At 40.5% G+C, this 17214-nt stretch overlaps 1 protein-coding gene across 1 annotated transcript in view; it reads right to left on the reverse strand.

The window, feature by feature from the left end:
• The window catches only part of Dnah11 (dynein axonemal heavy chain 11), a 309803-nt gene that overhangs the window by 244447 nt on the left and 48142 nt on the right, over positions 1-17214 (reverse strand). The window contains exons 10-18 of the mRNA XM_029484410.1: positions 15891-16028; positions 15351-15475; positions 13666-13861; positions 10588-10692; positions 10034-10426; positions 6697-7029; positions 6257-6508; positions 6004-6173; positions 4979-5201 (exon numbers count right to left, since the gene is read on the reverse strand). Of these exons, the coding sequence (XP_029340270.1) occupies positions 4979-5201; positions 6004-6173; positions 6257-6508; positions 6697-7029; positions 10034-10426; positions 10588-10692; positions 13666-13861; positions 15351-15475; positions 15891-16028 (1935 nt within the window). The remainder of the gene's footprint in view (positions 1-4978; positions 5202-6003; positions 6174-6256; positions 6509-6696; positions 7030-10033; positions 10427-10587; positions 10693-13665; positions 13862-15350; positions 15476-15890; positions 16029-17214) is intronic.

The raw sequence follows: 17214 nt of genomic DNA on the forward strand, positions 1-17214 counted from the left end.
ATGGTTGTGAGCCACCATGTGGTTGCTGGGATTTGAACTCTGGACCTTCGGAAGAGCAGTCGGGTGCTCTTACCCACTGAGCCATCTCACCAGCCCCAGAGTTGCTTTTATGTTAAAACTGGCAGAAATCTTTCAAAATAAAGACTCATCTCCAAATCACTCTGCAATCATGGGAATAAAATTAAAGAGTTGGGGGTCGGGGGGAGGTCAATCAGTGAAGTGCTTGCAGGGCAAGTTCCTGAGTTCTGATTTTTAGCTAGCTATGACAGTGTAAACCTGTAATCCTCGGGGCTTCCAAGGGGGAGGGCACCAAGGTAGGAGAATTCCTGGGGCTTACTAGCCAGCTAGCCAAATGGCTGAACTGTAGGTTCAGTGAAAGACCTTCTCTCAAAAAATGTGATTAAGGAAAATATGCATCATTAAAATGTGACTTCCACGTGCATGTGAAAAGATATGCATACGCGTACCCAGATACACAAATGTATACACACATACATATACATATACACATGCATACATACACGCTCATATATACGTACATACACACATATACACATTCACACACATGCATGCATGCACACAGTTAAAGTGCACTGGGCATAACTTTACTGGTTTCTAGAAACCAAAAATGTAAGTCAGGTATCTTTAGCAATTTAATGTATATTTTTAAAAATTAACAAAAAAGCCGGGTGTGGTGGCACACGCCTTTAATCCCAGCATTCGGGAGGCAGAGGCAGGCGGATTTCTGAGTTCAAGGCCAGCCTGGTCTACAAAGTGAGTTCTAGGACAGCCAGGGCTACACAGAGAAACCCTGTCTCAAAAAACAAAACAAAACAAAACAAAACAAAACAAAACAAAACAAAACAAAAAAGCTTGCTTTGAAACTTTGGTCTAGGTAGGGAAAAGCTACAGTATGACTATTTCTTTCTCTTGTCATGACTTACAGGATCGTGTCGGTGAGTTTTAGCATTAAAGTCGGTCCATGTTTGGCAAAGAGTAATTTTTGAAGGAATTTAAGAGGCAAAGGAGAAGGGAAGGTTAATCCCTACTTGATGCTAAACAAAGCCAGCATAAAATAAACAGTTGAGATACCACCTCCACTCTGCCTTCCCTGCCTACAGTGCAAACAGATAAAGAGCAACTGACCTTTTTTTTTTTTTTTAAATTAAAGAGCCATGCCTGTGTCCAAGGACAGTGAACTTGTTTTGTCATACAAAGCCAGGCTCTGAGACGTGGACATTACTTGTTGAGCTGAACTGTGAAATTCAAAGTCTCTACAAACTACTTTGAAACCCTCTGATTAAACAATCGATTGACTGTAGATTATGAGAAAGACACTGTGCCAGGTATATGCAGTACATGTGTGGAGAGGGTACGCCAGAGGTGACACATATCCTTTGACTTTAATTAGCATAGAGACTCCAAGAGAAAAAAAATGAAAAAAAAAAAAAAGGCATGCACAGAGCTACTTCACAGGGTACACTGTACTGTACTAATGTTCCTCAGAAAGCCAACCAGTCACAGGTCAACACAGTTATAAAGCAATACAGCATCATAACAGGAACCCCTCCAACTCAGGGACCAGCAGACTTGGGATCTAAAACATGTGGCCTATCTTTTGCCTGCTCTTATCAAAATCCTGCATCATGTGGTTCTATGTTCTATCCCTGGCATGATGTTGTTTGCTTATAATCACAGTGACTCAGGAGGTAGAGGCCAGGAATGGGAATGAAAGAAATTCAAAATGAACCTTAGCCACATAGCAAGTTTGAGGCCCAACTGGAATATGTGAGGCCAAAGCTCAAACAATAACAAGAACACAATCCAAATTCAGTATTATTCAGCATCCCATCAGAAGCCATGGCCAGGAAGCTAGGGAGGGTTAAAGGAGACAGCTTAGGCCCTTTACCTTCCTTAAACATGGCAGACCTGCCATGTGTTTATAGATTCTAAACAACATTTTACTTGATGAGAATACATTTTCTTAAAAACAGAAAGAGCAGATAATGTCAAAAGTCTAATGGAATGGATTCAACTCAGGAAGGAGGTAATTGAATGTGAGGCACAGTGAATGAGGGCTGGGAGAGATGGGGTTGGTAAGACCTGTGATTAGAACCTCTGTGTTACGACAGAGTAGACTGTAGGCAAGGGATGAGGAGGGATGAGGTAGACTAAGCAGATATCTACTGTTATCTGGGTTGGAGGATAGTAAGGACTGAATTAAAATGAGAACAGAAATGTCAAGTAGAGAGCAGACTGAAGGAGTACTTCAAATAGAGGAGTACTGCACATAGAAGCCTACAGCACATATAAGACTACTGCACATAGAGGCCTACTGCACATTGAAGACTACTACACATAGGTGACTACTGCACATAGAGGCCTACTGCACATAGAAGACTACTACACATAATGGCCTATTGAAAATAGAGGACTACTATACACAGAATAATACTGCACATAAAGGCCACCTTTCTGGATGTAAAGGCCCATGGAATGACACTGAAACTCTCAGGACACAAGCACATTAGATAGATAGATAGATAGATAGATAGATAGATAGATAGATAGATAGATAGATAGATAGATCACAAACTGCCCAAGTTATTTAGTTAAAGTTACACCTCAACTTAATTTCTCCTAATCAGTCTATCAGTAGCCTGCTTCTGTAACACTGAAAGTCTAATATTTTCAATATAATCAAATCTTTGGGGAGTCAAATGTTCATAAATTCATACTATAAATCCTGGAGGAAATGGATAATTCCCTTCATTGATGAATTATGTCATAACTGGCTTTTCTGTGAGATACATGACAAGGTCCAAGATCTGACCCAAAGAACACCCAAAATCATCTTTTAAGAATAATTACTAGGGCAATGAAGTGGTTAGAGGGTAAAGTGTCACCAAGACCGAGTTTGATCCCCAGAACCCACATGATAGCGGCAGAGAACCAAACCATGAAAGTTGTCCTCTGACCTCCAGATATGCACTATCCCCCAACATACATTGTAGGAAAAAAAATGTTAAAAACTAAGTAAATACAACAATCTTTGTAACAGATGCTACTGTAGTCATTTGGTCTCTCCATGTTATTCTGCAGCTGTCTGCTCAGTTTGTCACCTTGCCAAATCTAGCACCTTAAGATGAGTTTCATATAATACAGAATGATTCATACACAGTAGTTCTCTGTACCCTTTCCTGTCAGAGAACACTTGTAATAATACATTGTTGCATTTTTATCCTGTTTAAAATATAGATAGATATATAGATACCACCCATGTAAAAACCATTCTAGCAGTTGTTCAAAAAGTCATGAATAAAACTATCATATGACCCAGCAAGTCCATTCCTCTGTACACACCAGACAGAAGTGAAAACAGATATTCAAATATCCACGCATCGATGTTCGAAGCAAAACAACTCACACTAGCAAAGGTGGAGGCAGATCTTATGCCCATGAGCACAGAGATATAAACAGTACAGTATAGGCTTACAATGGAACATCATTTAGCCAGAAAAGGGGACAAAATATTGTTAATGTTACAAAGTGAGTAGGCTTCAAGAAATTACCTCAGGTGAAGTCAGATACCACAAGCTATACCTTGTATGACCTAGAATAAATAAATCCACAGAGAAAAGGGCTGGCATGGATTGAAGAATAGGGCTTGGCTCGGGGAAGAGAACAACCATGGCACTGAGCAGAATTGGTGACTCTACCACACTGTTTAACACCAAATCCCACTTAAATGTACATTCAACATACTACATTCATGTTAGCTTAGTTGTCAAGTTCTTCTGAATAAGAAAGAAATAACCAAAATAAGTTGGAAATATCAAAAACAGACAAATAAAGCAATAATTTGAAACAAACAAAGAAACAAAATACCTCACATGAAATATGTTAACGAAAGGAAATGGACTCCAAGTATGACCTAGTTTGGCAAGGCAGATAGATGAGAGCTGATTTCACAGTACTGAAAACCAGAATTTTTAGCTGGAGACATAACTCAGTACGTGTGAGAGCTTGCTGTACAAGCATAAGGACCAAGGTCCATACTCTAATAACCATTTAAATATCTGAGTGGTACATGCATACTGTAAGCCCATAGCTTTGGGGGGGCAGAGGCAGGGGGATTAGGAGAGTTTGCTGGCTGTCAGTCTTGCTCTGGGTTTATGAAAGACCAGATCTCAGGGGGAACTAAATGAAAGAGCAGTACACCCGATGCCCTCCTCTGGCCTCTGCACACATAGACACTCACATGTACACACAAATCTAAATTTGAGTTGTATGCTCTGACCACTACTATACTAGATGAACAGAGCTCAATGCAAGCTCTGGCTGAGACACCCACTGGCTACATTTACAAAGGCCATTGCAAGCTCACCTCCACTCAACCATCAACGGAACACCAATATGCACAGCAACAGAGGCTCAACTATAAGGTTTTCCTTTTGCTTATAAATTCAGTTAAAATTAAACAGAACTTGCTCATACACTGGCACACACCAGTCACCAAATGTTTCTGAGCCCAGGCAGTGTCAAACAGAAATTTAACTGGAAAACAGAGATTTCCCCATCCAGACCAGACTCTGGTTTTTTATTCTTTACCATCACATCTGTGCCATATTTCCAATCACAGCTGCTCGGATTGCAGGCAACTGGGGGAGCAGAAGAGTAAGGATATGGTTGCTCTGTACACAAGAAAATGATGATAACACTGGGAGGCTGTCATCCACCAAGTCACCGGGACCACGGTGCCACAGTGGATGAGAAGATCTATCTTATGAAGCACATAGGTGATTGTTGGCTGGCTTTATACCTCTATGACCTGGAAAAATTAATCTTTTTCAGCTTCAGTTTTTTTACCAGTACCATGAAAACACAGTTTTCATCTGCAGTTCATATTGTGTGTCAAGTGCCTGGCTGAAGGAGTCACACGGCTGCTGGCAACTGGGCGTTTTTCATGAGCACTTACCTCCAGCTGGGCATAGACTTGCTCGGGCATTTTCTGGCCATAGCTTTCCAGAAGCATGATCGTTTCTTTCAGAGGTTCAAAGAGCTCATCAGTAGCTCTCTGTCGGCTTCTTACAGCCAGAAGGTGACCCATGATGTCAACTAAGCCATCATGATCGCCCTCACACAGCTGTCTCTGAAGTCCTGCATTTGTCTGCTTGATGAATCCTTGCAGCTCACTCAGACTGTAATGAAAATGTACATGTGTATGGACATAAGCTTGGTTAATGAAAACATCTTAATCACACATTTCGAAGCAGATCTGTTCCTCATAACAGGAAGACAGAATGAGCGATTACCCATCACCTGATATAAGCATCCCTTCATGTCATTTCCCAGTTCCTCCTCCACACCATGCTAAGACCTATTCTCCAGTCCCTGGCAACTGCTTACCAATTTCTGTCTCTGTTCTTGCTTGTAATGACACTTTATATAAATGGAGTAATACTGTATGTGACCTACTATATTTGCTGTCTTTCACCAGACAGAAGGATTTTAAGTTCATTCATGTATGAGTATTACAAGGCTTGATGGGATATTATTTTCATTATGTATAAACATTGTTTGTTAAACCTACTCTAATGTTAGCAGTACAAATACTCTTGGAATTAATTTGTCAACTACAAATCAGTCAGCTGTGGGTATACATATGGAGGCAGAGGCCAACTTCAGGTACCATCCTTTAGGTTCCACACAACTTATTTTGGTTTTGAGTCAGGGTCTCTCACTAAACCTAGAACATGCTGGTTATGGATGGCTGACTGGCTGACTGGCTGGCTGGCTGGCAAACCCTGGGGAATGTGTCTCCACCTTTCTACCTCTGGGGTTACAAGCATATTTCACCACACGCAGTGTTTACATAGGTACAGGAGAGTGAATTTGGGTTCTCATTCCTATATGACAAGGTCACTGACAGCCATTTTCACAACCCACAAGCCAACTTTTGTCAAGGGCTAGTACCATTTCAAACACAGAGGTCAAGGCTACCTGTCGACGACAAATCTTAGCAGATGCTCTTGAAACATCCAACTCCACTTCTTGATCACATTGAGCAAGCTCAACTTAAAAGGTCTCATGTCTACCTTGAACCAACTGTTAAATACTCGGAAGTCATCAAACTTGCTCATCTGAATATACAAAGCCTCGTAAATGTCAATCTGTAAGATTAGGAAATAAACAGCTATATAGCAACAGCATGGAAAGCCAGTTAATAGAACTAAATTCTAAGGTGTCGCCTTGCCTGTTCTTTGAATTGTTCTAGTGTTGGTGGTTGCAGGATGTCTTCACTTGCAGGAGCATCCATTTCCTCAGATGGCACAGCATGGCCATACAGGAGAAACTGCCTTAGAATCTCTACCCGGTCATCCACCCAGAGGTAAGAGTAGGTCTCCAGAGAACTTCTGAACTCCAAGACTTTGTTGATGACAGCAGCAACTCTATTCATTATCTCCTGCCGGACCTCCGCCAGGCCTAACATGTTATCCATATCGTTCTAAACCAAAGGAAACCAAACGTGTTTTCAATGAAAGAATTCTTACCATAACATTATTCCAGGTAATTTTTCAACGAAGAATACTCAACCAAAGAAAATTAAAATAAAAATATTAAAAGTCCTGTGTTGCTTTTACGGGTTTCTTTCTGGGGCTCCTCACTATCCCAGTTTGGTTCCTGAGAGATTACCTGGTAGTCTGCGATGTCCAGGTGTGCCGCCACGCGCCCCATCTGGGCAGACACTCTGAAGCTGCCACACAACATTTCCTCCACCAGATCGTAAAAGCCATCCCCAGCCTCTCTTTCTAAAGGAGGTTTGAACACAATCTCTGGGGGCATTAAGAGCATTTGTGCTTGAAAAAATGGTGCAGGTTTTAACTGTTTCTCTGTGTTCCTCAGGAAGAAGTCCAGGTCATGCAAGATGGCCTGAAAAAAGCCTTCCACCACAATGTCATCAATGAATTCCACATAAATTTTCCAGGAATCCAGGGAAGGATCAGCTCTGAAGAGCTTCCGGTTCTCCTAAAAACAAAGCAATAGAGGGTTGGGGTTAATGATGACCAACATAAAAGGAAAGCTCACCACATTGAAGAAAGGATTGCATTTCTGTGCATGGCACTGAAACATTCAAACCTAAGGTTATAGAACCTTGAGGTAGAAGGCAAATGCTACAGGATTTTATAGTAGTATAGCACTAAGCTCACATACCACATGTGTTTAAAAAGTAACCTTAAGAAGAAAAATCAACATGAAAATTGCTATCTTCAAATACAGGCAAGAAATATACTAGTTCCCAAAATATTATGCCCCAGGCTCTAGTTCTTGCTCTGTCTCAAATTTTGCTATCTAGGGCTCTTATGTAAATAAAGAGATTTCCTTATGTCCTTCTGAGGAAATTATTCTGGGACATTGGAATATGTCCAAGGTGGGGATAGGAATCCTATGAGTTTGCTGTCTTTGAATGTAAGGGCTACTTCTCTTGGAGAGGTTGTGTTTCCTGCCCTGTATCTGCAACATCCACACTTGTACCCTGTATGCATGTAGCGCACATTCTGAGAACCTGATACAACAGCCTTTTCTTTTGTGGTTACCAGAAGGCAAAACGATAACTACAAGAGCAAGGGGGGAAAATCCTAAAGACCATCTCGTTCAGCCTCCCATGGAAGATATGAAAAACAAAGGCTCGTGATATATTCAGGGTCATACTGGTGGAAGCCAGCAACTGTGCAGGACTGGAAATCACCATCCTCTCCCATCCGCAGGGCAGGGCTTCTCTGATACATCAGCCACACCAGAAACACTTTGCTCCACTGCCAAGATTTGCAGAAGAGATGAACTTTTACATGTTTAGGGAAAAGCAGGTTCTTTCTAGAACCATCTGCATGGTCATGTCCATTTCTACCATTCTCTAGTCAGCCTACTCCTAACGAGGCTTACACACACTTTCAAGTCTCTTTGCCAAGGTCGCCAATGGTTTCTACTTTGCTCAGCTCATGTTCAACTCTGGCCTTCATTTCTAGTTCCTAAGTGTGGAATGGAACAAAGGTGAGTTCTTCCCACTCTGTTCCTTTCAGAGCATCACCGTCCCCTTTCAAAAGGAATCCTCCTACTTTCCTAACCTCATGGAATATACTGCAAGGATCTCTTCCTCATCTACAACCAATTCTTACTTATTCTTGTCTAATACATGCATACATACATACAGACAGACATCTTTTTGGTTATCTATTCTGTGTTAGTCTCCTGGACTTGTGCCTTAAACACAAGACACTTCCAACACCACCTGTATCAACATCTTTGAGAACCATCTCTGACTGACACTTTCCTGTTTCAACACCTTCTCCCCTTATCAGAGACCTCATTTGCCAATCTGCTCAAATCTGAAACCTTGATTTCTCTTACTCCCTATAGCATGTCTCATTGGCTCTTCCTTTAAAATATATCCAAACCTCATCATTACTAAACTGTAAAAACATCTCTAGCAAATCCTGACATGGAGGCCTCCATACTAAAGGATATTTGTTGGCACAGACAGTTCCTATGTAAAACTACAGAGGTAGAACTAAGGACAATACATTTTTGAGAGAAGACCTCCTCCCCAACAGGCATGGCCCCATTCAAATTCTACAGAACACTGAGTCCCCTGTGCTGCGACGCACAGCCTCCCCTCCCAGGGAGAGCGGTCTTCATTGCTTCTGTTGAAGTTGGTTTCCTCTTTTATTTCATGCCAGTCTTGATCAACGTCCTCATGACCTAGGCTAAACCATTTCTCAGTGGATCATGATGCTCCTGACTAGCTCTGTCTCCTGCTTCCTGCCTTCTTGCAGCTTACCCTTAACAGAAGCAGCTTTGAGCAGAGTCTCCCATCAGGTCAAAGCCTTCACCATAGCTACCAACCCTGTGATATGTGCACATGGTCCACTCTAAATGCTATCCCTAGCACCATTCCTCATTTACATTCCTTATCAGTGATGCGGACCTTCACAATGATCCTTGGGTAGGCCAGGGTACCACATGTCAGACCTTAGGCTCTTTTGCTACTTACTCCCCTCAGCCTTCTGCAGGACTTGTCCTTTAGTGAAGAGGGCTCCTAAGGTCTCCATTTAAAGCTTAGCTTTCTTGTTCCTGACTCTGCCCCTAGCCTATAATCCCTGCTGTTTTACATGGCTGCCTTAGTTGTAACTGACATAATAGCTACTTATTTTTCTTGCCTTTTTTCCTGACCAGAGCATCAGCTCCATGATATAGTGTCTTATGTGTCTTCTCTCAACTTTCTTGCTTTTAGTTCTTGCTTCTCCCTTTGGTTTTGTTTTGTTTCTTCAATTCTTTACCTTAGAATACTGCTTGTTGGTAATTTGAAAGGCACAAATACATACATATATACATGCATACATACATACATACATAAATACATACATACATATAGAGATTTATATTATGTTACATGTGCTTTGTGCCCACGAAGGTTAGAAGAGTGTATGGATCCGCTGGAACTGAAGTTACAGATGGTTATGAGCTGTTATGTGATATTGAGAATGGAACCCAGGTCCTCTACAAGAGCAGAGAGTGTTCTAAACCACTGAACCATCTCTCTAGATCCAAAAAACCCAAATGTTTTGTTTTGTTTTGGTTTGGTTTTTTGGTTTTATGAGACAGGGTTTCTCTGTGTAGCCCTGGCAGAGTGATTACTGCTGCCATTCTTAGGAGATCATGAAAACATGGTGGCTGACACCAGCCAATCAAATGGTAGAATTAAATAGCAACCAATGGTATTAGCTGGAACAAACAAGGAATCCATCTCTATAGTTTCAGTTTGGTCATTGTGCCTTATAGTCACATCTCTCCCTTGGGAATGAGGAGTGGGGGCTACACAAACCACAGGGGACTAACACAAATCATTACACCTTAAACTCAACCCAAACCATCTATCATCTTCTCAGGCTTGATCTACAACATTAAGTTTAGCATTTGCTGCTCTTTACTAAATAAAAAACCCTATAGACATTGAAATGTTGGAAGCCATTACCTCTACCAAGTTGTGTATCTTGCAACCATCTTCTCGGATCAGCTTGTATTTTTTTGCAAATAGATCCCCCTTGTCATCCAAGGTCAAGGCAGCCTCTCTTCTGGTCTCCCTCCGGGGCAGCAGTGGCCACTCAGCCCAGGCCTGCATGGTTTGCTGGATTGTTCGCATGTTGCTCTGAGTCTGTGACACTCTGCACTCTAGCTCAGCAGTGGCCACCTGCACCCTCTCCATGTAGACCCAGAAGTCATCTTGCCATGTCAGCCAGGTTGCAGCCACCCTGAGCTGCTCATCAATGGCTCCAAGCTCATCCTCAATGAGAGGGTATTCCACTTCCAGAAGGGTCTGTTTCAGCTTATTGTAGCCTTGTACAAGGAGCTCAAGATTCCCAATGTACTGAACAAGACAAACCAGCCAAGCAAGAAGATACAAAACAAAAAGAGCCAGATATGTTAATACCACTATCTCAAAGGGATCAGATGCCACAGGTCTCCAAACTAAGAAATAAAATTCAAAATATTTTATCTCAGAGATACCAACTATCAAAAGTCACAAACCTTTAAAATAATGTTCCTTTTCTGGAAAATGCCTAAAGCTGAATCTGGTATGTCGGACTTCTTCAGCATCAAAAGGTATTTGACTTCTCTCAGCACCGCCACAAGCTATTCCAAGAATAGTAAGGATTATTTCATACTTTAAGAATATATTTCTGGGCCAACAAGGTAGATAGTGAATAGAAGCATTTGCTATGCTAGCCTGACAACCTCAACACAGTCCCTGGATCCCATGGGGAAAACAAACAAACAAACAAACAAACCACAGATGTGTTCACATTTGCAGTCTTAAGAACTCCTACAATCACATGGCGTGGAGACAGGATTGGCTAGAAGCTCATGGAGTTGGTGCAGCAGTAGAAACAAGAGTCAATCTCAGAAGCAAGGAGTAAAACTACTCCTGCAAAACTATCCTCTGACCCCCATGTACTCCATGTAGTTCCTTTCCCTCCTCCCCTCTCCCTCAAATAAATAAAAATAAGTCTCAAAAAATAAGAATACCTTTCAATGTTAAGCTGACTTTGACTTGAAATAATTAAATGTCATCCAGCAATTACTGTGTTTCTGGTTCAAAGTAAACAGTCTTTTGTTACATATACTTTGTTACATCCCAAGAAATGTATGTCTTCATGCATATATATATATACATATATATACATATATGTATGTGTATATATATATATATATATATATATATATATATATATATATGTGTGTGTGTGTATACACACACATTCTGCTATATTTACAGCATATGCCATTTTTGGTTAATTAAAGTTTTATCTTAAAATTTGAGCTTTGCAGAATTCACAAACTCCATGCAATGAGAGCTAATGGTTCACTGATGTTTCTAATGGTTCTTTGTGCATAGTGGATGCCTGTAATGCTCACAGTTGTTCTTGAAGGGAAAACAAGATTTTAATGGTACTTAAAACCACAAGACTCTCAATTATCCCTAAAAACCACTTCACGCAATTGTTTTTATACTTGTTCTCATGTTTGTATTAAAATTTTACTATTTATCTATTTTGAATGTATTGCAATTTTCAGAAAAAAATTAAACTTAGAACATGTAATGCCAACAGTGTGTCTGAGAGACATCTCTCCCACAAACTATGGAAACTGACTAAGTCACTGAAACACCACCCACTAAATCCACCCGGGAGGTGTAGGGTGGGGAGAAGAGAATAGTTTTATGAAATCAGAAATCAGTACTCAGCTTTCTGCATACAGTATTTATGTTAATGTACCGAATTTTTATTAGCAAAATAAGGTGATTATGGTATTTGTATTTGTTTTAGGAAATAGACCGCAGTTAGGTGTTCAGCATGACCCTCTAATTCATTAAGCCAACTTCCCACTTCCTAGGTACTCATTGGGATTTCCAGGGAAGGCTCCACAATACCTCCACAATACTGAATATTCTTCATTATCTGAAATTCATCAAATTCCTTTTTTTTTTTTAACCCGGAAACTTAAAAAGAAGCTTGCCTTTACTACCATGCAAATTCATGGTAGGTAAACAAAAAAGAAAATTTTGTGCCTCTTATCTAGAAAGTGAAAAGACTACGAGATAGGTTGTTTAAAATATATGTTATTCATGGAACATGTGATTAGGCATGGTTGCTCACATGTCTAACCTCAGCCAAGACTTGAGAGGCAAAGACAGGTAAATCTCTTTGAGTTTGAGGACAGCCCGGTCTATATAATGAGACCCCACGTCAAAAAAAAGTCAATTCATCAGTCAATCAATCAATCAACCAATCAATTTCAGTATATGTATGTGCATGTGACCGTGTGTATACACACACACATTATATATATACACACATATATATACACATATATACACATTATATATATATACACACACATATATATACATATTTACTAATTATGCACATATGAAAGTATACATACACACACACACACACACACTCCTGCTTATATAGTCAGCCATGCGAGGGGGACCATGGCTATAACTCAACACTAAGGAAGACTACAAGTCTAATGCCAATCTTGACACCATGAGATAATGTTTAAAAAAAATAAAAAGACAGAAGATGTAATGAAATTAGGGCAGATATATTGAAAAGATTTTGAATCTTCCTTTGTTACATGACAACATGATCAGAAAAAGAGCTATTCCATAGAAGCATTCTATTCATTCCTGATGTTATTTGGCTGTTAACATTTTTATGTCAATGGATTGTTATACTGTTTAACTACCATCAATTTAGCTGCCATGATACAAGCTTATCTTCCCTTTGAAAGAAATGATGGGAAACAGAAACACCATGATCAGGCAAAACCATGATAGGCTTTTGTTCCTTTTCATCTCTTGCTTTCATGTTTAATTAAAACAACCTGGTATTTATTATGAAAATAGACAGATCAGAAGCCATCCAGTAGACTCTATGGGAACCAGTCAGCTGAGTTAAGGTTACTACGTTCCCAGTTGCCTGACATGGAGCTAGAACATGGAGCACAGAAAAGATGGGATAGACCCCCATCCTCAGTAACTCATCAACAGCTGAGTATGGGGTGGTAAAGTAATAAATGGAAGATGTTAATTAATTAATAAGGAATGGAGGAAGTGGCTGGAGTGGAAACAGGCTTATAATCCCTGCTACTTAGTAGGCAGAGACAGAGGATTGTTAGATCAGCATTTTCCTGAGCTACAAGGTGAGCTCAAAGTTATCTTGAGTAACAGTGAGGCCTTGATCTCAAAAAAAAAAAGAAAAAAAAAAGGAACATTGTGATTAAAAAAAAGGTCTAAATAAATAAGCTCCCTGGTAGATGTTTGCTTAGAATCTATGAGGTCCTGAGTTCAACCAAACACACACACACACACACACACACACACACACACAGTTCAACCAAACACACATGCATGCATGTACACACACACAACTAAATCTCTCTGAGCAACTCTTTCTTGAGCTTAAATTCATACCACTGCCAGAGCTGCCATTTCCCCAAAATAGAGTTTAAATAATTGAAGTGAGTGCCTCCATCATCAGGGAAGGTTTCAGGGACAGTAGCTGCATCTTTAATGCACTTAGAAAGGCAAAGTCTTACCTTTGGGTCAAAGTTGACACTAAGAAGGCCGTTTATGGGACTGAATTTAACCAAGGGCTGATTCAGATTAAATTCACAGGTTTCGTCCACATTTCTTCTCCATTCACTATAGATGTGACTTTCAAATTGATCCAGCAAAGTGGTCATTTCAGCATACTTCTGACAGACTGCAGCCTCATCAGGACTGTCTGGAAATCTGTAGCAACAAGGTTTCTCTACTTTTCTACATATGTCACAGGGTGCAGCTTATTTAACAATAGAGAACAGGATTGAACATTATAAAGATCAGAGGGAGAAGCAATGAAAGCCACACAGTGCTTTAAAATCGCATCTACTTAGAGGCAATTTGTGGCCACCTCCTGTAGCCAGGAGCGACTTTCAGTGAAGGGAGGGGGATATCAACCCACTCATAAAACCTTCAACCCCAAATCTGCCCTGCCTACATGATGCACAGGGATAAAGATGAAGCAGAAATTGAGGGGATAGCCAACCAACAACTGGCCCAATTTGAGTTCTATCCCATGGTAGTGAGTCAACCTCTGACACTGTTAATGATACTGTGCTATGCTTGTAGACAGGAACCTAGCATAACTGTCTTCTGAGAGGCTTCATCTGGCAGTTGATGGAAACAGATGCAGAGACACATAGCCAAACATTAGGCCAAGTGTGGGGAGTCTTGTGAAAGAATGAGTAGAGGGATTGTACAAGCTGGAGGGGTCAAGGACACTACAACAAAACCTACATAGTCAACTAAGGTGGGCCCTTGGGGGATCACAGAGACTATACTCCCAACCAAGGACCTAGGTCCCTTACACATATATAGCAGATATGCAGCTTGGTCTTCATGTGGATCCCCTAACAATTGGAGCCGGGTTGTCTCTTACTCTGTTCTCTCTCTTTGGATCCATTTGCTACTAGCTGGACTACCTTGTCTGGCCTCAATGGGAGAGAATGTGCTTATTCTTGATGTGCCAGAGTGGGCTGTCACCCATGCGGGGGGGAGAGGGGCCGCGGGGGGGGGGGGCTCCTCTTCTTTGAGGTTAAAGGGAGGGGAGTTGGGAAAGGGAGGTGTGAGGTGGGAATTGGGGGAAGAAAGGCTGGAATCAGGATGTAAAGTAAATAAATAAATTAAAGGAAAAAATACAAAAAGTAGTTATAAATGGGATATAAAGGCCCCAAAGACCTAAGACTTTAGTAAGAGTCAACAAGTTACCAGTTTCTAGCAGGAAGAGCACAGAGGACTATGTGACAAAGTAGGAGAGCTCGATGGAAAGAAATAAAATAATTAAACTTTCCAGACAATGAATGAAAAGAAGACATTAAAAGACAAAAGGAGCAGAAAATAGTATAAACAAAATGAAGTTATGAGTCCCATAAAATCTTCCAAAGTCATGTGATAAAGCCTTCTCACCAGATCAAACCCAACCAAACCAGAGCAGGCCAATGAATCCTCAAGCGCTAGTACTGACAGCCACTTCCTTGTGTGAAAGTCAGTCAGGTGTGGTGATACTTGCCTATGATTCTAACATCTGAGAACTGGAGGCAGTAAACTCAGGACTTTGAGGTCATCCATGGCTACCTAATGAACGCATTTGAGGACCGTGTGGGCTGCAGAGATCCTGTCTCCATACTCAAACACCTATAACATCAGCACAATTCACCACAGAGTAAGGCTAACTACTCACAGATAATGAAGAGATGTAAAGTTTGACCAGAACATTTGAAGGCGTTCAAGGAGCATTCTGGCCCACTTAATATTTCCAGAGGTGAATGGCATATTCTTGTTCAGGATTTCATGCCCGTGTTCAATCTGCATGTTGACATTTTCATGAAGAGGAAGAAAAGGGACACTTAGTTAGGGTGACTTCTAACCTTATAAGCAGCTGTTCATTATACTTTCATAGTGGCATTAAACATGGTGAGCAATAACTTCATTAATGAAGTGCCAGGATCCCAAAGCAAGTTTCTCATTTCTATAAGAAAACCATTAAATAAAGGCATTCAGTTGTTAGAGTAGCTTAGTGATAGAGTTTTTTCCTTCCTAAATGTCTCTGGTTCAATCCCTAACAGTAAGAAATACCTAATGTCTATATATAATAACACTAATTACTAATCCTAATGTGTAATTTATCTAATAAATCTAATCTTTACCCACAGTGAAAATGGTTCTATTTGATGATCATTACCATGATAGGATGACATTTCCAAATCCTTCCACCACTCACCTGCTTCATGTGTTCATCATACAGTTGCTTACACATATCCAACTCTGCATTAAACATGTTCAATAATGTGCTGTAATGTGGGCTGAACATTTCCATGACAACTGGTTTCTCTAGAAAGTTCCCAAATATGGTCAAAAGCTATAAAAAAAATCAAAGTTAAAGAAAGAACTTTGAGATTTTAGTACAAGAATTTTCCCAGTTGAACTTTTTTATAGTACTAGAGACAAAGTCTTGGCTCTAAATACATACGGTGTTACAAAAGACAAAATGTTTATTTGGGGGTCCTCCTGAAAGTATATACAGCCAATAAACCAAATTCTAGATGAAATTATTTGCCTCCATGAAAATCAAGAGGATCAGAAATGATCGATGTCTAGAGCCAATGTCTACCAGCTGGCTCACAGCTACCATCACCCCCTGCTGGTATCAGAAATGTTTTCAACCTGACTAATGTGTGTAAAAGGAGAAGCAAGACTTTTGTGTGTGCTATATGATTCTCCTCATCAACAATTATGCCAAATGTACCAATACAAATGATTATTGTACTCTCAGTTCACCTCTGAGTTCTACTCATCCCTAACGGTGGCCTGGGGCAGCTATTAGTGCCAGCCTGAAAACATTACAGGTGGGCACCTCCTTTGACATAAAAGTTCTGGCTCAAGCCAAAGTCATCAGCTCATCAGGCTGTCTGTGTCTCAGAAAGAGCAGGTGGCTGGCTGAATTAATGCAACTTAAGTTATAAGTGTTCAGAAACTACTAGCAAGCGTAGTATAGGAAGCACATGGAGACGGAGTGGGACATAGACTACAGATATCAATCTGGTAATAGCACCAGCTTCATGAAGGCCCATGCTCTCTACTGCTCACTAAAGACTCCCAGATTCTCAGCTCCTCACAGGTGTCAGCAATGATGTGCTAAGTTTACTGTCTGGTATGAATTCGTTTGTGTGTTAGAATGACTTGGCTTTCTTGGTAAGCTAAATCACATATGAATGTAATATTTTTACATAAGAGTTGACACAGTACTGGGTGCCAGAAACGATTAACTGAAGACTTTAAAAACAGGTGATCAGAAGCAAAAGAAAATAGTGATCAGATACTTCCCTGGGAGGAACTGAATTGCAGGGAGGAAGTCACTTGCCAAAATTCATAGACAAGTGGCAAAGCTAGAACACAGGTCTCATTCTTCACTGGTGCCCTCTTAATCTTCCCATCTAAGGTCTTGTTTCTACTATTTATATTACTAGTGGCTAGCTACAGTCCTTTTTTTTTTTAATTTATTATTTTTTAATTAGGTGTTTTCTTCATTTACATTTCAAATGCTA

Source organism: Mus caroli, chromosome 12, assembly GCF_900094665.2.
Source record: "Mus caroli chromosome 12, CAROLI_EIJ_v1.1, whole genome shotgun sequence".
In the NCBI taxonomy this organism is placed as follows: Eukaryota; Metazoa; Chordata; class Mammalia; order Rodentia; family Muridae; genus Mus; species Mus caroli.